A 24,720-nucleotide genomic window follows, 5' to 3' on the forward strand; every position below is an offset into this window, starting at 1 on the left:
CATTCGACATTCAACAGTTTGTACAAAATGAAAATAGTTACGTCAAAGGGATCTTCAGTATACAGCTTCAGTGATCTGTTGTTGTTTCAGGTTTGACCGTTATCGAGGAGATCCGAAGGAGGAGCATAAGGACATGTTTGACTTTGAGTGTCACATTTACGTAGACGACGCCTTCATGACTGACGAGAAGACAGGACAGAGACTGGTTAATTCTTATGTTGATGACCTGGTTCAAGTTGTCATAGAGGTTTACAGGTGAGATTATTAACCTGTCTATCCCATCTATCCATGTATCTACCTACAGACTTATCTCACCATCTGTCCATTCATCTCTTCAGGGTATTTACCAACAAAGAACCAGATGACGTGTCCATCATTCAGGCTCCATATGGCGGCAGGTTGATGTTTGTTATGCCAGAAGGCAACATGCTTTATGTTCATCTGAAAGACAAACAGCTCATCAGGAACAAGAAGAGATGGTCTCAGGTACGAAGTTAAAGTGGTGCTTCTCTATGTCTAGAGTTTCCTGCATGTGAAAACACCTAAATGTGTCGTGATACAAGATGAGTCATGGGATGAAATGTACCTGCTTGCACATTCATCTTTGGCCCATTCCATTTGTGAAAAACAAAGTCAGAGATATTTGTCCTCAATTTCCCCCAAATAAGAGGATGTTTAATTAATCATCACAAAGGTAAGGGGAAAACAGCTAATTCTTAAATTTAAGAAGCGTTTAGTAGTAATTCTGTATTGAAAGAGCTCTACAACCTGTTAACCGTATACATAGAAACAAGCTTAGCCAACATGTGTGATAAGACATGTCTCTCAGATGAATACATTAAAAAACTGTCAAGTCCTCTCTTTCCTACCTTCTGTTGATTTAAGCTCCTATCACACAGAGATGCATCGTGCTAGGCGCGGCCGCTCCAAAAAGTGCCTAAGTGCATCTGGTGGAAAAAAACAGCTGGCAGCGCATGTGGCGTTGGTCTAGTGTGCATACAGGCGAACAAATGTATTAAGTGGGAAAAATAGTTTCAAGCAAATGTAGAGCTTTGCCCTTGCTTTGCTCCGAAATGAGGAGGGGGGAAATGTTATTTCAAGTGGAGGTAAATCCTCCTAATTTATTTGATTGGCTGCTTTGGCCAAAAGTGATATTGACAAGCACTGTGACTCAGAGTCTTGAGCTAAAAAGTTGAAAACAAAAAACAATGGTTTTGATGGGCGACACGTCTCTGTTTGATCAGGCCCTAAGACTGTACCAATCTCTCTAACAGCTTCCTTTAGATGATCACAATAAACATCACTATATGTCACTTTCAGATCATGTATCTGTATTATTTACTGGGCTGGAAGGGCTACATCACCAAGAACCCTCAGAAGATCCAAGTAAGACTACTTTATGAAAGACTTGTACATGTATGTTGGTGTTTTTGAGGTACATTCTAAATATTTCAATATGTGAATGATGTTTCGTCCAGCGGCAGAATAATCCCTGCAGAGCCAGTTTGTTCTCTTTGGATGGTGAGAGTTATCTATTGCCTCAACAAGAAACTGACAACAAAAGAAAGTTCATCGCAGACGACCACACATACCTCCTGGCTCTGGACGGAGACACTGATTTCCAACCCAAAGCTGTGATTCTGCTTGTAGACAGGTAAGTGAGAAACAACAACCAGCTGATTTAAGCTGTCAAGACTCAGAATCAAGATTTCATTTTTTCCATGGGATATGAAGAAATGCTTTTGGCCAGGTTAGCTGTCAGTTTCAAACATTGTAATGAATTATTTCGATCCACAGGTTGAGGATGTATGAAAACGTTGGTGCAGCATGTGGTAGAATCCATCCTACTGGAATGGGTAAGTAGACTGAATATGTTAAACTATTCTTTACTTTGTGTGTTGGGCACAGTATCAGAGAGGGATTGGCCCTTTTAAGTTGAGGGTTTGATCAAACAGAGCTCAAGTTGAGCAGGCAAAATGTCTGCCCTGAAATGGTAAATATTGCATAAATGGGATTTCTTATTGTACGACAAGATGGGCCCTCTGTAGTCCTGCCATTATTTGATGTAGTTCTTGATTTTTACCCATTAATAAGGTCTTTGTTAAGTTCTTTGCACTGGTGAAATATATACAAAAGTAAAAAAGTTGGTTTTATGAAGCTCGTTAGGCGGTAAAATGTCTCTGTGTGATGTAATGGTCCTTCAGCTGGAGAAAAATAAAGAATAAAACCATCCTATTTTCCTTGAATTCCATCACTTTGTTTCTGTCACTCTCCTTACTGCCATCTAGGTCCCATGGTGTGGTACCAGAAGTTTGAGTATGCAGTAGGCCACTGGCTCCAGAAGACAGCTGAGCATGTGTTCGGCTCGGTCCTGTGCAGTCCAGGATGTTTCAGTTTGTTTCGAGGGTCTTCCTTGATGGATGACAATGTGCTAAAGAGATACACAACAACTGCAACCAGAGCTTCAGAATATGTGCAGTATGACCAAGGTTAGCACACACGGACAGTCGGCACTCTCTTTCTTCAACGATAAATGTTCTCACATCTCCTTTGTGTAATGTGCGTCCTTCTGCACACTTCTAGGGGAGGATCGTTGGTTGTGTACTCTGTTACTGCAGCAAGGATGGCGTGTGGAATATAATGCGGCATCAGATGCGTACACAAACTCTCCACAGGAATTCAAAGAGTTTTATAACCAGAGGAGACGATGGGGGCCTTCTACACTGGCTAATACACTGGATCTTCTACATAGGTGACTTCTATTTATCATCAATGACCTTTCTCGGCTGGGAACTTTCTTAATCAACTAGTAGAAAAAAAAAAATGGAATCAGAATTTTGTTAGTTTGATTCAGATTTTGTTTTTCATGTTGTATAACGTTCAGAAGCAAATTTGCAGGCTACAGATCGTTAATCAGGATTTAATTTCATGCTACGTCATACTAATACCAACTCATCTGTGGTTGTGACTAAAATGACAGTGGTGGAGAGACAGTCAAGAGAAACACCTCCATCTCTGGGCTTTACATCTTCTACCAGATGTTTGCTGTCGGTTCCTCCATCCTTGGTCCAGCCTCTGTGACTCTGATGATAGCAGGTAAGTCCAGGTCTAGATTTGAACTCTCCTTCTTTAGGGTCGAACCACAAACACATGGGAACTAACAATGTTTTTTCTCCCTATGTGACCCTATTTGTCTTATCTCCACTTAATCTCCACTTCCAAGAACTATTAGTCTGTGAGAGTTGCACCCTTTCTGCACTTTCATGCACTTGGTGAATGGAAAAAATGATTTGTGATTTTCTTTCACTTAAAGTGTGTCGTTGAGTTTAATCTGCTGTGGATTGAATTACCTTAAAGAAACGTTTTTATATTATCTAGAAACCTTGAAGACGGATCAATATCAGTACAAATTAGTTTGTAATTTCATCTGAAAGGTCAAACGTTGTTGAAGTCATTATTTCTACTCCTGAGTTACACAAGTTTAAAAGTGTATTACATGTACCTACTTTCTTATTTTGATCTACTGATTTGTGAATACAAGTTGTAGTAGCAGTCAAATTGTAAAATTTGGGTTAAAAATGTGTTACTTGAATTTTCATGCAGCTGGTGACATTTGGCAAAATGTCATCATCAGTTTAATTTCAGTATCTCCAAAGACTGTTGTCATAGAACATCTCTGTACTCAGCCTCTGGGTGACTAACTGAATCCCCTCTCTGTCTTCTCATGCCAGGTGCTTTCCAATTCATCTTCAAACTCGCTGGTACACTTTCCATCATCATCGCAAGCATTCCTCCTGTGTTCTACGTCATCGTGTGTTTTGTAGCCAAGCCTAATAACCAAATCACCATCGCCGCCGTCATGAGCGTCCTGTATGCGTTTCTCATGACTGCATCCTTTTTCTCCATCATTGGTAGGTTCAAAGTCTTTAAGTCTTTGAGGCTTTTTGTATCTGTTTGTGGGGTTGTTGGATTTTTTTTTTCAAATTGTGGTTTTAAAGAATTCATCTAAAATCTGAAGAAAAAAAACACACCTTATTCCCCCTTCAGGTGACATGGTGGTTCAGGACACCTTCCTGACCCCCACTGGCTTGTTTTTGGTTTCCATGGCAATCATGTACTTGGTGACAGCTATACTACACCCAGAGGAGTTTGGTATGGTTCAATCTAATGATCCTCACAGTTTATAAGAACATCATTTTCTTTTTTATGTTAAAAAACTCATGTTGTTATGTTTTTTTTTTTTAATCCTGCAGGGATGATCATCTATGGTCTGATGTATTTCATCTGCATCCCCAGTGGATACCTGCTCCTGACCATCTACTCTCTGGTTAACATGCACATTGTGACTTGGGGCACAAGAGAATCCAACAAGTAATGCTCTGATCCCTTTAACAAAGGGTTGTGCTACTTTTAGAACTTTAATATTATATTCATCATTGATTCATGTTTTTAATTCCCAATGATACAAATCAAAGAGGCAGAAAGTGTTCTTATCAGTTTATCCATCCACCTATAGCTTATCTTTTTGCTTATTAATTACAACGTGAAAAGATACTGACTTCTGATTTAAAAAATAAATGATGTAAGTTTAAACGGTAAAGATAGCTGTTGTAATATGGAGTTTTAATGTGAGGGATAGAGGGAATCAAATGTTTGTGGGTCTAACAAGGGAACTTGTTGTTAGGGGCAACAACCTGAAAAACAACTCCTGACAGTGAAAGGATTTTTGAAAGGCCCCGTGGCCCTCTAGCGTGTTTTTTTAGGCAGAATAGTGCTGACTATGGGCTCGGCAGTGCTTGCATGAACTGTTGACAAAGACCGCTGTACGACCGACACGTCCGTTACTTTTTACTGTATATGTTTTTATTTAAGACGCGGAGCGAGGAGGATGTGGGTACAAGACAAGATCGTAGGTGGCAAAACTACAGGGAATATCACAAATTTGGTAAAGAGTTCCGGTGACTTCAACAGCGCCTTTCTGTAAAGTTGAAAGATTTTCAACTTGAGCGCTCCGAGCAGCGGCACAAAAAAGGCGGCGTGCTGGGCTCTGTGCTTTTTGTCCAGGCGGACACTTTCTGCTGCGAATGCGCTCTACTCATTGAAAACAATTGAAGAAAAGACGCTGGCACTCATAAAACAAACGCGAGGTGGACACGGGGCCTTATGCAGGTACCGATTCTAGGGAGGAGAACTCCACTAATGAGGGACATGGCAGCTATGAGTTTAGGGCTGAACATAGACCTAGTTCTCTAGATTTGTAGACATGCCTAAAGTAAATCAGAAAGCTGCTCTCTGAATAAAGATCATTTTATGAGGAAACATATTATTTTAAATAGTCAGATAAAATGTAGTGCGGCCCACTCTCTGCTCTTACTGTGTTTCTGTGCTGTATGTTCTGTAGACAGAGCTGAAAGTAGATTACACTACTGACTTAGAGTGGACTCTGCTGGAAAAATGACACAATAACAATATTTCTATACGATTAACTTTGTTTTGCAAATTTTTTTCTGTAAAGTTTTCCCAGTGGCACATACTATAAAATGGATATATCTGTAATAGGCTACATCACTATTACTGCAAAGCTATACATCTGAAAAGCTCTTCAAAGAAGCAGGTATTCTATATCATAAAACATATTATTCTCGTGATTTAAACACATGAAATGCATACAGACATCCAGCTGTTTTCTGCTCAGCTTGTGGTGGGAGGAGGTTATAGATAACAAATGACTTAAACCAGTGTTTCTCAACTGGTGGGTCGGAACCCAAAAGTGGGTCACGGAGCCATTTTCAGTGGGTCACTAATGTGTGCCTGGAAAAAAATATAGTGTCAAAAAGTCTATGAAGCGCTTTCTCAACATGTTTGTTTTGTTTTCTTTGTTCTGCCACGTTTTGTACTGACTGAGGTCCAAACTGCACATTTTTTCTTTGAAGAAATCTGATTGGTTGAAAAATATCTGAAATTTGGGTCTTGATTTTTCATGAAGGAGTTGGTGGTGGGTCCTGAGGCTAGACAAGTTGAGAACCACTGCTTTAAACAGAGCGGAAACAACAGGTTTACATTATTATTTGAGCCAGCCCACCATCACAATAACCCCTCACAGTATCCGTCTGTTTTTTCATTTGTGCACGTTTATTTATTTATTTTGACTGTCCGTACTTCTCTCCGTCTGTCAGGGGAGGAGGAGAGGCTAAGAAGAAACACAACGTTTTGTGTGACAGAAACTGTCGACTCTGCTGTTGGGACATGAAGATACAGGTACTGTTACCAAGCAGCTACTGAGAAGCTTTCCACAGCATGAACAGATGAGTTTCATTGAACTTGTTTCACCCCCTCTGCCGTTTTACAGATTACGCAGGAATCGGAGAATCTGATGTTTCAACAGATCACAGGCCAGACTTCACAGCAGGCCCCTCCTCTCCCGGTCACCAGCGCAGAAGTAACTCATCCGGCAGAAGTAAAGATGGAGCTTCAAGCCATAGTGGAGAAAAGAAAAGAGGATTCTGTGGTTGTGGAAGAGGCTAAGAAAAATTACAGGAAGCAGGGAAAAGGCAGCAATGCTTCCTCTAGTAGCAGGTAATATTTTGTCTTTTCATTGTACTTTTCTGTTCATCATTAATACATTTGGAAACTAAATCGTCAGTCAAAAGGTTTTGTGAGTCAATGAACGTTTGGTCGATCAGCCAAACTGACTTCATCATTTTATCTTTAATATTGACCTCAGCATCACATCCATTCACACACAATGCTGCATGATGTAAAACATCAGAAAGGTTTGGGTTAATGTTCCTCTGAAAATCACATTAACTGTGACTACAAACACAACATTCACACAATGTCCTCCTGTGTGCAGTGATGACACTGTCGAAAAACGGAGCCTATCAGAGAGTTCATTTGACGAAGATGACGAGGATGACGACTTCATGATCGACAACACCGAGGAAACAGTGGAGCTTCCTGTCAGCGGTAAGAAGTAACTGTGTTTGTGCGGATACCACATACTGTATTTCAGTCAATCCATCTGCGTACCATAACCATGTTATTTATGTGTGTGTGTGTATATATGTAGACTGGGTGCATCCTGTGAAAGAAGTGTTTTTAAAGAAGCTGACTTATGCCAACATGAAGAGAAATCTTCAAGCACAAATAAGGTAAAGGAGAGTTAACATACTTAATTCTTGCGCTAAATGAACTCAAACTGTGCCGTTGCTAATGTTGATATTTGCGATCTGTGTTTGTGCTTTCTTGTTCTCAGATACACACTCCGCAACAAGAATCATGACGACGTGTGTGAGGATTTGGTCTTGATGTTAACGGACACTCTTAACGGAGAGCTGAATGGAGTGGGACCTGAAGATATTCTGTCAGATATCCAGCTGGAGGAGATACGTTATGCATTGACAAAGCAGGTACTACAAATCATTCTAACAACACAGAGACAAACCATTTGATAGAAGTTATAGAAGTTATTATTACAAACATTGTAAATGGGCAGAAATACCGGAACAATTTGATCGCTCGTTTCTGTATTGATTTACACGTTTTTTTATATTTTACTTTAAAACACAATTGTATTGAATCACATTTAACAGCATCTATTTCTGAGGCTTTTGATTTAATGAGAACCAAACTCAAGTGCTTCTGCCACAAAAGGAAACGTTCAGTCAATGAGTCATTTGATTTCTCCTTCTCTAAGGCACGACAATTCCTTAAGACCAGTCACATGATGACTTTAGAAAAGAGAGTGAAGAGAGCCATCGAGAAAACACTCACCGCCCCACAAGTGCAAAGACTAGAAGAGGTAAGATGCTGGTTCAACTCCTGAGTCTGTGACAAACAAACCAGTACTGTGCGACAGTGAAAACTAGCCGGCTCTCACACAAGGTTGACAAACATGGCACTCTTAGCTCTGCTTTTCATTCATAGAAGTATACGGTATGTCAAGGTAGAAATAAGATATCATGAAATATTGATTCATTGTCATCTTTTAAGTAGCTGTAGTCTAATTTTAATAATTGCAAAGAAAGAGTTGTTCTGTTCCCTGCCACTTTTCCAGTAATGTAAATAAATCCATTACATGTGTGTTTGTTCAGGGTGAGCAAGACTTCTGGGAAAAGTTAATCGAGCGCTATTTGAAGCCCATCACTGACACTAAAGCACATCTAGAGGAAGTCACCAAAGAACTGAAGTCCCTTCGAAACAAGGTCAGCTATATGCATCTACTGCTTGTGTCTGTGTCTGTTTTCCCGTCCACTTTTGCTCTGGTTCCAGAAGTACATTTTCCCCATTTCAAATCCTCCATTGGAGGCCATGACATTTCACAAAATCCTTTTATCAAGAGATTGACACATGGAAACCATGACAACCAGCTATCCAATACTCGTTACTATAGGACATTTGATAAGATGGTGGGTTAGTGTAGTTTTTTTTCAAATCGGCTGTGGAGAAAATGAATGGGATATTTACTTCCAGAACCACACTGTTGAGCCTTGTTGCTCTGAACAGTCTATAAATTTGGGTTTTATACTCCAGTGAATCCTTAAAACATTGTACAGCATAGCGACTGAGCCGTCCTGTTTACTTCAAAAACAGGCAAAGTCAAACATCAACATCATATGGAAAAGATTCTCTTTGTATTTAAGTTTCTAGATGACTTGGACAACTGTTAAGGCAGTCACACACAAGGTGTTGCTGCACATGTAACGATAACAACAGGGCTAAAAGTTCATCGGAGAAAACGAGAGCTCAAAAACCAATCCCCTCTCACCATCAGCGACAAAGTGCTGATTTCGACCTAAAGAGGATTCAAACACAGGAGGAACACAAGATATGCCGAATGTTTATTATTCAGAAAACATGCCTCAGCTAGGTTGTTTTGCAAAGAATCATAATTGAAGATCTCCCTGGATGTTTATCTGAAAATATGTGTCATATGTTTCTTTTAAGCAGAATGTTTCACTTCTTGGTCCACTCATTTTGCACGTCCTTATATGACAATCAGTATTCATTATTAATCTTATTATATTATATTCTCCTTCCTTTCACAGGCAGTCTTTCTGTATTTCATCATCAACTTGCTGTGGGTGGTAGCCACCTTCTTCCTGCAGGCCATAGGAAATGATGTCCTCAGCATCGAGATCCCTAAAGTGTATCCTAATGGATCTTCTGCAGGAGAGCCTCTTAGGGTCAGGACAGAAACACACACTCACACATAGAGATACACTCAAAGGAGGACGGATCTTTCCAGATATAACTAACCATCATGATTGTCATTTTGTGTTGCCAGGTGGAGCCTCTCAGTTTGATGTTCCTGTTGTCTTTTGCTGTTCTACTCCTTATCCAGTTTCTCGCCATGTTATATCACAGGTAGATACGGACAAATAAACACTTGCCACACACACACACACACACACACACACACACACACACACCTACTTATCACTTATTTCAGCTTGTTAATGACGTCTTCAATGACCTTGAACGTAAGCAACTTTCAGTCATGCAGGTTAAATTGCAGTGGTTGCAAAAATCCTGCCTTGATAGAGAATCAATGATATTTCCATTTGATACTTGAAGCAAAGTTTTTTTTATTTTGTTCATCATTCACATTTCCTAACTGGTGTGTCATCTTGTTCGCTCTCTGTTTGCAGGGTCTACACTCTGATCCATGTGGTGTCTTATCGCAGCACAGAGAAGGACTACAGACAGAAAGACGAGGTCAGTTACAAAATAGCGCACATGCTCATACATTATTAGAATACACGTCAGGTACGTCAAGACTTTTGTAGAGGCTTGAATAAATAAAAGTATGATGCCACTTGAGCCTCTCAACATCACAAAAAAAGAATACAAAACTTGAAAACAGACAGAAAGAGTCAAGCTAAACTGGAATAATCTCCACCAACAAACCAATAGTGAAACATAACGACAGCTAGTTCAGACACCTGAATAACATAACACACAATTTATAAACTGTAAGTATACAAAGAAGCTAGCCAAGGACTACAATAATTGTTCTATTAGAAGCGGAGTGACAGTGTTAAATGAGGAAAGAAATGAAGAATACAAAGTTCTTCCTCAAAAAGTATATTTTGTTTAAAGCAGTGGTGTCCAAACTTTTTTTCTTGCGGGCCAACATTGTCGTGTTAGAATCGCTCGCGGGCCACAGGTTTTGTTTTTTAAAATATAGTTGAAAAAATAGTAAAGCTTTGTAGATCAGAATCAAAAGGCTCGCTAAAGAAACCCTTTAATAAAAGGAAATCAAATATTTTGATTTCTTCGTTCTACTTTATTAGTTTTTTTCTCAGAATCAAGCCTGTAACGTGGTTCATTTCTTTCTGCATTTAGCTCAGGTCATTAAATGGTTAAACAACAGTCCGCTTGTTTGCAAAAACTTTGCATACGTTTTTTTTCATAGTTTACAAAAAAATGTGGAAAATAGTAAAAGCTGTAGATTTAAAAAAAACAACAACATACATGTTACTGAACATTTTCTATTTTAGGAATATTGTTCAGCCCTTGTTAACATGAAAAAGAAAAATAAGATAATGTGCCAATCTTAATCAAGGCCTCGGGCCAAAATCTTCTGATTCTTCATTTGAAGTCACGGGCTGCAAAAAATCCCCTCAAGGGCCACAAATGGCCCTCGGGCCGCACTTTGGACACCCCTGGTTTAAAGACTTAAGAAGAGACAACATTTGTGCTCTATGAAAATAACAGAAACTGGGTCAAATTGTTCAATTAAAGTACAGGACTGTCTACAGGGTTTATTTTCATGAATAAATAAAATGGTATATTAATTCTGCCAGTGGGCCACCTATGAAATGACAGAAGTGGCAGGAGTACCTTGAACACAACAACTGGTTCTATACGCAGACTTTGCATAGCATTGGGTTTTTTTTATTCAAAACTAATGATACAGAAAAACTTATTATAAGAGAAGGGACACTAAACAGCTACATGACTCATGTTGACTACACACAAAAACAACAAAAAAAAACACAACCCAAAGTGTGTTGGCTTGTTATTATAAATTTGATATTAAAGGGTTTGATCCAAGCTTCAGCAGAATATAGGACCAACAACTATACAGTACAGTTATATGACACAGCTGGAGAGAGAGAGAGAGAGAGAGAGAGAGAGAGGGAGTGTGTTTGACTCACCTGCCAGGTGTTTGGGGAAGCTGATAACCACGCCTTGAACGTAACTTCATCTTTGATAAGATATGAAGACCTGTTTTCAAGTGGTCAGGTACAGTCTCCAGTAGCTCGTCCTCCCGTCAACAAGTCTTAAAAGTTCAGTGTTATTGACTTTATTGGGCTAACGTTAGCCATGATTCACTGCTAAAAAAAAACCACGCCAGGTTGTTATCAGCACTTGTTTGTTTCATGTAGCGACTTAGATCAATAAAAGTAAAAACCACAGTGACTTCACTTCACAGTTAATATCCGCTTTTACTGACCGCAAAGTCGGGTCTAATTTGTGCGTAAAATATGAATGAACGGACTCCAACTTCACCTGGATGTCCTGTCGGCGTTATCGCCTGTGTGTAAAGGTGCAGTACCGTCAGTCACCACACGGGATTATTGACCATTTAGGCGTTGCAATCCAGAGGGCGCTGTTTCACTGTTTTTAAGAAACTCTTAGAGCTGAGGATATGTTAGAAATAGCAAATTACCCTTTTTATGGCTAAAATTGAGAATTTGGGTAATTTAGTTATCCCAATGAGATGGGACGTTCAGAGAGAGCAGGTCTCTGCCAAAGTGCCACCGTCTCAGCTGTGTATTTATCGTCCATATCTTAATTGTAAATAATTAAAACACTTGACATTGATTTAAACAAGAAAACACTGTCATATACATATGGACAAAAATCAAACGCTAAGATTGAAATAACTATTAAATATTTTCAGAAACAGCTGTTGGGGAAAAAAGTATGTTCAAATCATATCTAATTTTGTATACTATAAAATCGGGTCAGCTAAAGTTTAGACAAGCAATATACACTTTTGTCAGGAGGCCTATAGTTGCTTTTTTGTGGATCTGGTTTCTTTTTGGCTGCTTCTACAAACTACAACCAATTTTCTTAACAATAAAATCCTTGGAGTAAAAAAAAAAAAGTAATGATACAAGAAACACATTAAGAGTTGTGATGTTTATCTCGAAACTGGAAGTCAGAATGTTTGAGCCAAAATATATTTGACATTTCCATAGACATAAGGACTCATTCTGGAAATGGAAAATGTGTAATTTGACTTTCTTTTTTAGGACAATTGTGATTAATTAGGCTGCTTCATATATTGCCAATAATAAGACCTGTTTTTCTGTGTCTGTTCCTTCCCGTCACCCAGGAGGAGGATGATGATGATGATGGCGTGAACATCATTTCCAATGGACTTGCCATAACCGGAGATGACATGTAGTCAGTGACAACAGACTGCATCCAATGAAAACAAATGACCAGTGTCAACAAGCCAGCAGATCTCTTATCACCAAGGGGCTGATAATCAAATACTTTAGACCCTATAACAATATCAGCATGTAGGGTACCCTGATTGTATAAACTGGTGAATTAGAAATCATTCATCAGCTACTCCAACTCCCTCAAAGTTAGAGTTGAATAAGATACAGTAATTTAGCAAAATGGGAATTTTAAGATATCAATAATTTTGTCTACAGTTTTTAAAAATAGTTATTATTTAGACGTTAGCTCATGTTTTTATGAACTAGGATGCATTAGATCATTAGAATTTTATTTATCCTATTTGAATGTGGTTGAAACCTCCAGGTCCAAGACTACATAAACATCTATGACGTCAAAATATATTGGGTGCATTCATGCTGAACAGAGAGCACATACCATTGTCCAACAATTTAGGGATAAAAATGTCTTCGTATTAAGTGTACTTTACAGATGTATCTAAAAGTTTACAGAAGAATAGACTAGTTTTTCATGTATGTTTTTAAGAATAAGATAAATTAGCTGGATGTAGATGAAAGTATATCAATTTTAAATGTCCAGGAACATGGAGTTTCTTGTTGATGCAGGTTTTTTTTTTAAAGTGAAAACAAATAATCAACTTCTTGAACTGTTTCTCCCTTTAAACTGTGCTGGTTCCTCATAGATTTTGTCAAGCCTCATATATTCGTACCCTGAAAAGTTTCTGGTTTAATGCGCGTAAGATTTGACACTTGGCTTTGTGTTCTCATGGTGTCAGTATAATTATGTTTACCAATTTAACAATGCACTTTACAGAATCTTCTTGAAAAGATTTCAATCAAATGTAAACTACTGAACTGATTAAAACCATAGACTGTACATCCAAAACAAGTGTGGACAATATTAATTTCCCTTTTTTTTCCCTCAAACTCAAGTCTTTTCAAATGAAGTATATACCAGCCATGTTTCAATGTAACATAGGGATCATTAGAGCTATGTCTACAGATTGTGTTTCAATAGTGTGTATGTACAAGGTCTTAGTATATCAGTATGATTGAACTTCTTTGCTGTTTTTCCACAATGCTGTGACCCTGTGGTATGACTTTAGTTTCAATTCAATCCAGGACGCTTAATTGGCATTAATGTGAATATATGGCCAGCATATGATGACTAATAGAAATAATTAATGATTCAATAGCAACAATTATAACCTGCAAATATATAAAATCAGATATCTAAAAAAAATCTTAAATATAGTACACAACCAAAACAAAATGGAAAAAAGTTTAATTCATTGTTTAATAGTGTGTGTGTGTGTGTGTGTGTGTGTGTGTTTAACATTAGTGTTGAGTGTCTGTGCCTTTTTGTTTAAAATAGTTCAGTTTGTGTAAAGATATTCAGGGCCTTGTGTGTTTAAATTGTTTGTGTGTAGCTTAGTTGATGTGTGTGTGTGTGTGTGTACGTGTTCAGGTTCCACTGGTTGTCCTCTGGTTCTGACATGCTGTGATACATTTTGCAGCTATACCTGTATCTAACCTGAATGTATGTCGTCTGTATCTCCTTAAAGGTCGGTCAAGGTTAAAATTGGACCAAAATGTTCCCGACATCAGTCATCATCCAAACTTAGTTTAAACATTCACACTTGTATAAATGCCTTTTTTTTTTTAACACAGGCTGAAAAGAAGAAAATAAAAAACAACCTCAGTTGACCTTTTTTTTAATGAACAAGTAATTTCATTCAAATGAATGGAAGCAAGTAGACAGTTATTAAATAGAGGCAATTGCAAAGCAATCATCCAATATATTTTTGGGGAGAGAGGTTTCATCCGAGGGTAAGGCAGCAATCAGACATTGAGCATAACTGTAAAGATCAACACTCGTTTCAGGGCGGGAACCTCCAACAAGAAACTGCGTCTGCAAATTCATAATGCATCACACCAAATGAGCATAGCGATGTAGTCGTGTAGACAGTCGTATGTTCACATTTTGTTCGGTCAGATCAGTGAGACTTTATTTTTACAATAAGGCTCAAGTGTGATTGCTGCCACCGTTCCCCAAACACCCGGTATAAAAAGAGAAACGCCTTAGCTCAGACTCATGGGAGGACACATTCCCACTTCATTTTGTGTCATGACATAAAATCAGGAAGTTTGACAAAAAGTTGATTTGCCAAAGCTTTGACTCCTATGCCATGCAAGATCTTACAACTGAATGATGTTACAGAACAGGTAGGACGTCATCTCAGGAGTTTCAACTAATGTGCCAAACAAAGTATCAATCCATCAGGCACTACAGAAGTTGCTGTGTGTTAGTGAACCGTCCACAGAAAACCTGATATTCAAATCTTAGGAAATGGCTACTTGGAAATATATATTCCCAGATAATGTTTTGTTAAATTGATTTCCAGAGAGCTTAAACCAGTTTTTGAAAGAGTATATCTTTTCAGAATATTTGAGAGTTTTAGATTCAGAATTAAATCAGGATTGAGACTTCCTCTAACCGTCCCTCTCACTGACAGCAGATGAAGATCACAGAGTCTTATCAGTCCTCAGGTCGGCACTTTAATAATCAAAAGCCTGGCCGAAGCTGCGTTTGTGTCCTCCTCTTTTGTTGCCAAAGCCGCCGCCGCCACCACCGCCGCCGCCGTTCCTGAAGCCGTTACCACGTCCACCGCCTCCCCCGAAGTTGCGGCCCCTTCCTCCTCTAAAGCCTCCTCCTCTATTTCCGCTGCCAGAGCCTCTTTCACTACGGTTAGCGAACTGCTTTTCTTCCAGCTCGGGGAGCTCTTCAGCTATGGTCACCTGCCAACGGCGGCCGTCCTTCCAGGAATCCTGTAAATAGGTCAAGTTTAAAGAAAAGTGTGAGCGGGACTATCAGGCTCAGTCAACCTGAAGAAGAAAAACTGTCATACTTTTATTTGACTTTGGATTTTACCCAAAGTCAATCTCTTAAAGACTATAATCAGGTCCCCAAACATGTTTAAGAGATTTGTGTTTTTGCTGTTGTTCTCACCTGAATCTCCTGGACTTTGTCAGCTGGGACATCAAAACAAACTCCCTGTTAAAAACACAGAAGGGGGGAAATGATAACTGTTTCTTTCTTAATCTCAGTTTAAGTACCTGACGCTGAGCTATCAGAGTCGTGTTCATACTAAATGAAGACTTTTCACACATTAACTTGTTGCTTCAAGACATTTTGCTGTTTCTTTGCTCTTAACTATAAGTTGAGTTCTGTGTTAAGTGGGGTTGCAGAAGCTTAATTCTCCTGTGGTAATATAAGGGAGGCACAGAGAGGCCTCAACCTAATCAGTGTTTCCCCTACCATCATATGCGCCCCCCCTAAAAAATGTCAACAAAACAAAAGAAATGTGTCTGGGTGGTCCCAAAAAAAACCCTCCTAACCCTCCACTGAAAGCATTTACTATTAACGGACAGGAAGTGGAGCATGTGAGCTGCTTTAACTACTTAGGAACTCTCTTTCAGTCTTTCACCTTTACTGATCATGTGGACTATATTAAGAGAAAAGCAGAGCTGAGACTTCTCCTGCTGCTTCAATTAAAGAACTTTGAGGACAGCCAGTGACCACTCCTTCATACATGTACCTTTAAAAATGGGGATCAGCATAATTGTTCAACTTTAACCTCAAGACAGCCTAGTAAGATCTCACAGTCTGAGCTGTAAAGTTCCTCGGTGGCTGACAAAAGCAAAAAATTATTTGAAAAGAGATCATTTTAGCCATACGCACATGATCCTGTGGGTACATACCGTTTTTCCTTTGAGAAAGGTCATTCTGTGAATGTGGTTCTCAAACTGTTCTCCAAGCTGTTCTTTGATCGTCCTCCAAGCATAACCAAGATTATGCATTTCCTGGGAGCAGACCATCTGCATAGTAGTGAAACCCTGCAAAAACAGACACACAACATCATTTGGGTGTTGTTGGTGTTGTAAAGCACCAAAATGCAGCAGAAAAGTGTTGAGGATATAGAGATATATTTTGAAATACTTCATCTTGGTCCTTAGTGTGGATCCGAGTTATGTAATAAGAGATAAACTTCAAATCAGGCCGTAGCATTCTTAGGTTTCGGAATGGCTGGTATAAGATGTGATGAAGATGAAAAACACGAGCAAACTCATTAAAACTCACAGCATCTGAGTTGAGCAGTGACCTCTGCTCCAGGCTCGTTGCTCCAGAAATATGAGCCAGGGCAGCAGCCAGTGCTTCCACAGCTCCTCTTTCTTCGATCAGCTTCTCAGCCGATGCTCTGAAGTAACTGATAGCTGTGACCGGAACGGAGTCTAGAAACCTGCACACAATATAGAAATACAATTTTAAAAACTTACTAGCTTAATGTCAGGAAACTTGTTTCCAAGTGGTATTGTGCAGGGCCGGCTCCAGGCCACTCTAAAAGGTCTGTCACCACGACGACACTAAGTTGCTTTAAAAGGTAATTCAAGTTTTCAGTATGAAACAAGTGGTAGAGTCAACAGAGGAAAGATTTCAAACAGTGATAAATTATTGGAGTCTATTGCTCAACCTGGCTGTCATCCTCCAGAAGTACTTACTTGACTGCATCCTTGCTCGATGACTTGATGATGTCATTGGCAGTGGGAACGCCGACCCGTCTGAATGTGATACCCTGGAATGATGTAACGTGTTCTTAGTTCGATACTCATAGTAATCAAAAAAGACACGCACATCCCTCAGAGGGTGCTGGATCCAAAAACATGAACAGGTAAAGAAAAGCAAATACCATCTGCACACCATTGATAAGTGACATATTTATCAAGAAATCCTTCAAACGGGAACTTCTTGGTATGCGGATCTTATTTAACAATTACATTTCATGTCATATATTGTCAGTTAATGCAATTTCACTGTCTCATCTCTGAAATTAAACCCTCTAGCACGTCTAATTTCTCCCCTTCTCTCTGTTTCTTCTTGACCTTTTCCATCTGGTATAAAGCACAGATGTGACTTTTTGGATTGAATTCATTATTTGAAAAGACACTTACTGCTTTGTTTTCTACGTGGCGCAGCTGGTCCTCCTCTTTCCTCTGGTAGAAACAGATGCAGACTCCAGTCCTGCCTGCTCGGCCAGTACGTCCTGAACGATGGATGTACGACTCCACATCCTGACACCAACCACAGACAAGGCAATAATTCAAACAAAGTAATGGAAACATCCTGTTCTAATAAAATGTATGCACAACCATTTGCAGTACAATTTATGGAACTCTAAAGCTTTATTCACATTGAGGCAAAGTCACTGGAATCTGATTTTATTTGCTCCGGTGTGACTTCTTTTCATGACAATGTGAACAGCACAAGTCGAGTGGAATCTGATCTTTTCCCAATCAGATAAGGTGCTACAGGAGTGTAATACAGGTCACATTAAAAAGTAATGTGAACAGCCAAACAACAGCAAAAAAAAATCAGATCCAAGCAAAAGAAATCTGAACTGAGCATTAAGACTTGCAGTGTGAACGCAGCCTTTATGATAACTGGTAACATATCAAACCTTCGGTGGAGAACATTGGACCACCAGGTCGACTTCAGGGATGTCTAATCCACGGGCTGCAACATTTGTGGCCACCAGAACCTCAAAAGCCCCATTTCTGAATCCCTTCAGGGTCGTCTCTCTCTGTTTCTGAGGAATGTCACCATGCAGGGACTGCGAACTCTGAAAACATACAAACAAGATCAAAAGAAAGGCAAATGCCCGGTTAGCAAATACATTTGTCACAACTCTTACATTATACAGAATTCTTCATCTTTTTCTTGCCATAAAGCTCAAGAGTTTAAGGAACGACAGCTCATATTTAACCAAAGTTAGTAAAAGTTCAGAAGTGTTTGTTTACCTGTGTGATGGATGCATTCATGGACAGTTCATTGGCTTCTTTCTTCGTCTCACAGAATACGATGGTTCTGCCGTGGCTGCCGCTGTAAACCTTGATAACGTCACCAATCACGGCTGCACGCTGTGACCAGTGGCATGCTATGGCCAGGTGCTACAGAGGACAGAGACAGAAAAGATCAATAGATACACAGAAATGAAGGAGGAGCAGGATACGAGACGGAAAAGAGACATTTCCATGAATCCAGTTGGCAGACCATAACTTGTAGAAAACAGCAAAAGAGGAGCACTCTCATCAGTTAAACACAGTAAAAGGTGCTCGACAGCAACAAGAATAGAAGTTGTTGCTGCCTTACCCGGATTAAAGAAACCTAAAGGACATCTGCGTGCTGACTTTTTGTCTCTTTCTAAACAATAACTTGTAGTCTCTTCCAATCCCACTGATCATGAGAAACAGAGTAATCTCCTACTGTAAATGACTGAAAGGCTTTCTGGATTACAGTCTTGCTTACTTCTTCTGTCCCTGCAAGTGACTTTAAGAGTAAATTATAAGAACTAGAACTGCTGTCATTCTTGTTAAATCAAACCCATCACACACCCTTATTCTCTTTCTCTCAGTCACAAACACACTCACTTACTTCTACAGTTGTTGCAGCTTTCTGTGTTCTCTTGCCGATCAGGTCAACGTGTTTGCATTCTGGTCTCATGTACTTCTTGGCCACCTCGTAGACCCAGGGGGGGCAGGTGGCGGAAAACAGCAGGGTCTGTGGGTTGGAGTCGGAGTCTGGAGAGGGGCACATACATTTGTCTAACTTTACAAACATGACCACATAATGAATGTTATTGATAATGACATGTAACATTTGATTATGCTTTCAGATCTAAAAGTTTCCAGACTGTGAAGGGAGCCTTATAAAAGCAACATGTTTCAATAGAAACTATGGGAAGTAGTTCATTGATCAAAATAGGTATCACTTATTTTTAGGGTTGTATTTGTTTGTTTTTTAAAGCCAGTGAAACATTAAATTCAACAGTTTCATGTTACGAATCACTGTCTCTCTGATCCTCTGTTGTGGACAGAGCATGACGCAGGATGTCAGGAGTAGCCATGAGCTAACCTGCTAATCTTGACCCTGTTTCTCACGGGAGTGGAATGGCTTCATTTTCATTTCCTTCCTCACTGGTCGTCAGAGTAAAAGCCTGATTTGGCATTTCTGAGAAGAAACTCCCCTCACGTGTTCAAAAACATTTGTTCTATATATTTTCCCGGGGCAGTTTTTTTGTGTAAATAAAGTCACTCTCACGGGTCTTATGTCCTTGCAAAAGTTTCTTTTAAAAAACTGGCATAAAAAGCAGTGGCTGCTTATAATTCTATAAAATCAGATTACTAGCGATATTTCTCCTTAGCCCTTCAGCTAAAGCTTCCACAGCGGCGTGATATTGGTGTCACTCAGGCATGCACACACACAGCGCTGTCCCGCACTGCCGGTTCAGGCGTTACTCTCTCACTCTCTTTCTCTGTCCAAGTCTTCTTGACTCTGTCACTCCCTCTACTATAGCCTACACTTATTCATGGGCCTTCTTACAAATTATTATTTTTTTGGATTTCTCTCAAGCCTTACCCCCCAAAACATGTATGACAGACAGCCGAAACCACCTCGACATAAGGCAGGAAATACATAAAAAAACATATCCATAAACCACAGAGGATGATTACACACATATAATACAACTGTTATATGTGTATTATATACACTACTTTCACAAACACACAAGGATTTCCTTTACCTTTGCTATATGATGTAGCCAAAATCTCTTCAACCTGTTCTGCAAATCCCATGTCCAACATTTGATCCACTTCATCCAGAACCACATGCTTCAGTTTAGAGAGGTCCAGTTTACTATTTTGGAGGTGGTCTTTGATGCGACCGGGGGTTCCAACCAAAATGTCGATACCATTACGGATGGCATCAACTGGAAAGGAGTGAAGGGAGTCATTATTCATTTTAATGCATGAAGCCTAGTTTTAAAACAGCTGACAGAACAAATCATTGCGTGGACTTACTTTGGGGGTTGTATGAGCTGCCTCCGTAGAAACAGGTCAGAGAAAGTCTCCTGGTGATGTCTTTGAAGTCTTTAGCGACCTGGATGGCCAACTCTCTGGTTGGAGTCAACACCAGGACCTACACACGGGCAAAACAGAAAGAGAGAGTCAGACTGATACTGGAACTAAAGCCAGTTTTCACTGATCAGTGTATAAGTTCGTACCTTGGGTGCTCGGCCTCTGACGAGTGCCACTGTGTCCTTCTGGAGCTTCTCCACCAATGGGATGGCAAAGGAAAAGGTCTTTCCTGTACCAGTTCGGGCTTGGGCAATCACATCTTCTCCATCATACACAGGGTTGAAGGTCTTCACCTGAATGTCAAACAGATAAGAGACTCCTCGAGCTGATGAGGCATCAGAGAGGGAGGAGAGGGAGATAGTGGGCAGCCAGCACAGGGAGAAGGTGAGGATCGATCATTATCACATCCTGAAACAGCTCCAAAGTGTGTTAACACACTGTGTGTAAACACAGTTTACAGAAGCCTCTGATAAAACACAAATAATGATGAAATGGTGATCACAAAATGTCAAGCTTAAATGCTCATTGATTTAATTTGCAGATTTAAAAAGTAAAAAAAAAAAAAAAGATTTGGACATGAACAACAACAAAAGAAGATACATAAATGCAAATGTATTACCTTTGAGCTTATCGATGGTGAACTGTGAGATACTGAAGTTGGAGAACGCCCCTTCCTTCTGCTCTGGTGTCAGCTCCTAAACGGATAAAGAAAATGAGCCTTCATGAGCATCACATTTCACTACAGCTGACATGAATTATTAGTACACTTGGAAGGATTGTGAATAGTAATGCTGATTTATTTATATTTTTAAAGGTGGAGGAAAACTTGGTAAACGTTTGTATGAATGATCCAGGTCCAGGCACTCAGAATCTATCAGGCTAGCAACATTTAAAACACACCAACGTGTATCGGCTTGCACCTCCTTCAGGGTGCAGCGACACACTGACAAAAAGAGAGTAATTGTTGCTGCGGTCACCACAGGTGTGCACAGTCATTGCAACATTTTTATAGTCATGCTTATTGTTTTGGAGTTATCTTTTGAGTCGTTTAGTAAGTTACTTTAGAAATAATTCCACAAGCTTCTCAACCACCCTGCTGTGGCTGGGTGGGACCAAAAAACTGATTATTTAATGTACCTTCATCCTAACTAATGTGATACAATTATTTAATCTCTGCTTCCATATTGTATTTTCATTGTTTTGAAATGCTCTTAACAGATTTCTCCGTCTATTAGACTCAGCATGTCACTACCCCATGACTCCTTATGGTTGTGAAAACACAAGAGCACATACAGTTTAACAAAGCTCCAATAAAAGAGCAGAATCCCTCGTTCTTAGGACAAAACAGAGTCCTCAGTCAGTCAATGCTTAACTTCTCCTGGGAGGAGAAACTTTACACACAGAGTCTTCAAGACAGTCTTACCGGTTCTTTTTCACTGTCAGTAGCTGAGTCTTCACTGGACGGAGACGGTGTCTGGATGGGCGTCTCAACAGGGGTGTTTGGGGTGGAATGTCCGTTGGTTGCTTCCTCTGCCGTTGCTTTCTTTTGCTTCTTCTGTTTTTTCTAAACAGACATAAGCCTTTAGTTACTGTGGTCCTTTTCTAGGGAACAAACTCCCTGCTGACCTATGGTCCATTACTACGGTTTCTACTTTTAAAACAAAACCTATCTGTTCTCGAAAGCATACGAATAGTTATTTTTTTTGTATGTGTGTGTGTGTGTGTGTGTGTGATCACTTTTGTGGTAACTGATGTTTGCTATGAATTATTAATGACTGTGGAAACACTTTCGTTCTTTTGTATGCTGTGTTTTGATTTTGTTTTTAACCTCAATGTAAAGCACATTGAGCTTATCTGTAATGAAATGTGCTACATAAATAATTTTGCTATAAGAGTGGAGACATTGTTAGATAATATACATTCATGTTTTAGAAAGAAATAATCTTCCACTTTATGTCCTTTTAAATATAACAGAACATCAGATGTCTCACTAAACAATTTAATAAAAAATAAATAAAGCCATCATATTCAGACTAACAACACAACACTCACCTCAGTGTCTACTTCTGCATTCTTCTTTGTTTTCTTCTTTGGAGTTTCCACACCGTTAATGTTGCCATTCATGTCTGTGGCCTCTTCTGAGTGGCCATTTATTTGGTCCGCAGCCAGCTTGTCTTTTTTCTTTTTCTTCTTAGGAGCTGGAGGCTCACAGTCTGGGTTCTCCTGCTCCTCCTGTTCCAACTGTTCCTCCAGCTGCTTCTTCTTCAGCTTCTTGCCCTCCTTGGTCTTCATTTATGTTCAAACAGAAACAATGAAAGAGAAAACCCTCGGTTAATCATATTGCAATTCACTGACACGTATTTGTTTGCATTATTGAACTATTATAAGCTTAAAGAGGCTATTGTTCAGTTATAATTAAAAACACAAATACTCCACATAAAAACACATGGACAAAACAAAAGACAAAAAGCCAGACATGGCCGTGACCAATACAGCAAGGCTTCAGTCTCAACATAGCATATGGCAAAGAACGTAACACGAGGATGTCACCAAGCATGGACTACAACTAAGAAGTGAAAGAATTAAGAGGTGTAACGACTGGGCCCCAGAAAAAAAAATTTTTTCATTAAACCCATGTGAATGGAGCCTTTCAAGATGTTTTCCAGACACTAGTTCCCAAACCCCCCTAGAAAAACTGGTAGCCTCACGTTCCTTTAGAATTATTATCTCAGCCACTAACGTACCAAACATAAGAGTGTGCTGCACAGTGTGTGGTCGTGGTAAAGAAGCTTGTGAGCAACCAAACAAGGCAATCAATGCATCAGGTTCAAACGTTAAAATACATCTAAAAGTACCACCAGCTCAATACATCCTGCCAAGAAAGGTACAATCTTTGGCAGGACCAAACAGCATGACCCAGAGTATATTTTGCTATATTAGATCTGTCACAAATGTAAGCACCATGAGCATACATTTTGTTAATCCTTTCTTTAAAATTGTGTCATCTATGCGTAACTTTACACTGAATCAATTGCAACCTGGCGTTCATTGGACCTTGGTGGATCCTTTCTATCCGCTCCCTCCACAACACCTCAGGCTACTCAACAAAAGGCCTCGCTGAACAGGCCAGAGTGGGAACTCTTGACTTTGTGTCTATCTCTGTTTTCTGTGTATAAATGTTCTTTGGTGGGACTTGTCTGTTTGGACAGTAACGATGCTGTGGTAAATAATTCCCCCCTCGGGGACAATAAAGTCTAAAGTCTACTCCCCATATTCATCTTTGAAAACAATAAAACAGCACCTGATAATGTTTTTGATTGGTTTTTTTTGCAGTAAAATATTTTATACAAACAAACTCATGAATGTTTACTTTTCCACATTTTGAGTGTAAGAACAAGTATCTAACTGTAGAGGGCTTTCTTCTATTTAAAACTGCTTTAAACATTCAATTTAAAATAATAATTTTTAATCAAGTCTTCCCTAATTATTTTGACAAACCAAATAATATTACAATACAATTACATTTGTTTACAAAACCATCAATATATAACATTTAGTCATTATTTGTGGCCATATAAAGTGTAAGGAAATTGTCGTCGTATATTTTCCCTTTCCATAACGAGTCGTGTCTAAGTGTGTAGCACGTTTATTAAAACTTCAAAAGTCTTCCACAACATCGGTTATAAGTTTAATGGTTTCATTACTGTTGTCGCTTTATTTACACCAGCTGACGAGAACCAAATGTAGAATACGTCATCAAAACTCGCCCACGGCGCAGATACTCACAGCTGTGAACAGCGACTTCAGGCCTCCACATTGTCAACCAGTAAATCCGTGTGGTGTACAGATCAGCTCACCAACACATGGGCTTCCCATGTGATCGTCTGGCTAGGCTAAGCGACTAGAGTGAACACTATTATGTTGCTGGTTTAACCTTAACAGTTTATAAAAACATATTTTAATTGTAAAGACCAACTCTGAAAACAACATGTTAGAAAACAATAACTGTGTCGACGCAGGAAACTATCGTACTTTTCTAAGTTAGCAAAGGTTTCGTGTTAGCACGTTGAGCCACATGTTGTCAAACATGGAGCAGCCGGCTAGATTATTTACCTTTTCACGAGGACACTGTCATTTCCACTCACCTTTAGGGGTTTAGCCTCTGCCACAGTGTCCACATCTTCATCCATAGCTAGATCTTCAGTCTCAAAGATGATTTTTGATGGCATTTTTCTTCCGTGTTGGATCCCCTTGTTCTGGACACACAGGCTTACCCACGGGCACGCGGATGGAAAGGAACGCGCCT

General features: G+C 39.5%; 2 protein-coding genes across 3 annotated transcripts in view; one reads left to right on the top strand and one right to left on the bottom strand.

The window, feature by feature from the left end:
* The window catches only part of chs1 (chitin synthase 1), a 28,106-nt gene extending 14,978 nt beyond the window's left edge, over positions 1–13,128 (top strand). Inside the window, exons 14-35 of the mRNA XM_061041870.1 lie at positions 91–255; positions 339–486; positions 1,321–1,386; positions 1,479–1,654; positions 1,798–1,856; positions 2,289–2,489; positions 2,584–2,752; positions 2,981–3,096; positions 3,732–3,911; positions 4,048–4,152; positions 4,254–4,371; positions 6,177–6,258; positions 6,350–6,576; positions 6,854–6,966; positions 7,070–7,151; positions 7,256–7,409; positions 7,697–7,801; positions 8,094–8,204; positions 9,048–9,185; positions 9,287–9,366; positions 9,651–9,717; positions 12,350–13,128. Of these exons, the coding sequence (XP_060897853.1) occupies positions 91–255; positions 339–486; positions 1,321–1,386; positions 1,479–1,654; positions 1,798–1,856; positions 2,289–2,489; positions 2,584–2,752; positions 2,981–3,096; positions 3,732–3,911; positions 4,048–4,152; positions 4,254–4,371; positions 6,177–6,258; positions 6,350–6,576; positions 6,854–6,966; positions 7,070–7,151; positions 7,256–7,409; positions 7,697–7,801; positions 8,094–8,204; positions 9,048–9,185; positions 9,287–9,366; positions 9,651–9,717; positions 12,350–12,421 (2,734 nt within the window). The 3' untranslated portion in view covers positions 12,422–13,128. The remainder of the gene's footprint in view (positions 1–90; positions 256–338; positions 487–1,320; positions 1,387–1,478; positions 1,655–1,797; positions 1,857–2,288; positions 2,490–2,583; positions 2,753–2,980; positions 3,097–3,731; positions 3,912–4,047; positions 4,153–4,253; positions 4,372–6,176; positions 6,259–6,349; positions 6,577–6,853; positions 6,967–7,069; positions 7,152–7,255; positions 7,410–7,696; positions 7,802–8,093; positions 8,205–9,047; positions 9,186–9,286; positions 9,367–9,650; positions 9,718–12,349) is intronic.
* Positions 13,129–14,138: 1,010 nt separating this feature from the next.
* On the bottom strand, positions 14,139–24,720 carry ddx21 (DEAD (Asp-Glu-Ala-Asp) box helicase 21). 2 transcript variants are annotated; one of them, XM_061041879.1, is made up of 16 exons: positions 24,542–24,720; positions 22,467–22,691; positions 21,838–21,978; positions 21,034–21,109; positions 20,561–20,739; positions 20,358–20,475; positions 20,081–20,266; positions 18,931–19,076; positions 18,297–18,446; positions 17,957–18,118; positions 17,451–17,570; positions 17,001–17,074; positions 16,582–16,741; positions 16,203–16,337; positions 15,451–15,495; positions 14,139–15,269 (listed from the first exon to the last, which is right to left on the bottom strand). In XM_061041879.1, the coding sequence occupies exons 1-16, from the start codon at positions 24,641–24,643 to the stop codon at positions 15,000–15,002; spliced, it is 2,289 nt and encodes a 762-aa protein (XP_060897862.1). In that variant the 5' UTR covers positions 24,644–24,720; the 3' UTR covers positions 14,139–14,999. The 2 variants fall into 2 exon arrangements, with proteins under 2 accessions (XP_060897862.1, XP_060897869.1); XM_061041886.1 differs by lacking the exon at positions 24,542–24,720 and having other exon boundaries at positions 22,467–22,731.

This window comes from Labrus mixtus, chromosome 1 (genome assembly GCF_963584025.1).
Source record: "Labrus mixtus chromosome 1, fLabMix1.1, whole genome shotgun sequence".
Classification (NCBI taxonomy): domain Eukaryota; kingdom Metazoa; phylum Chordata; class Actinopteri; order Labriformes; family Labridae; genus Labrus; species Labrus mixtus.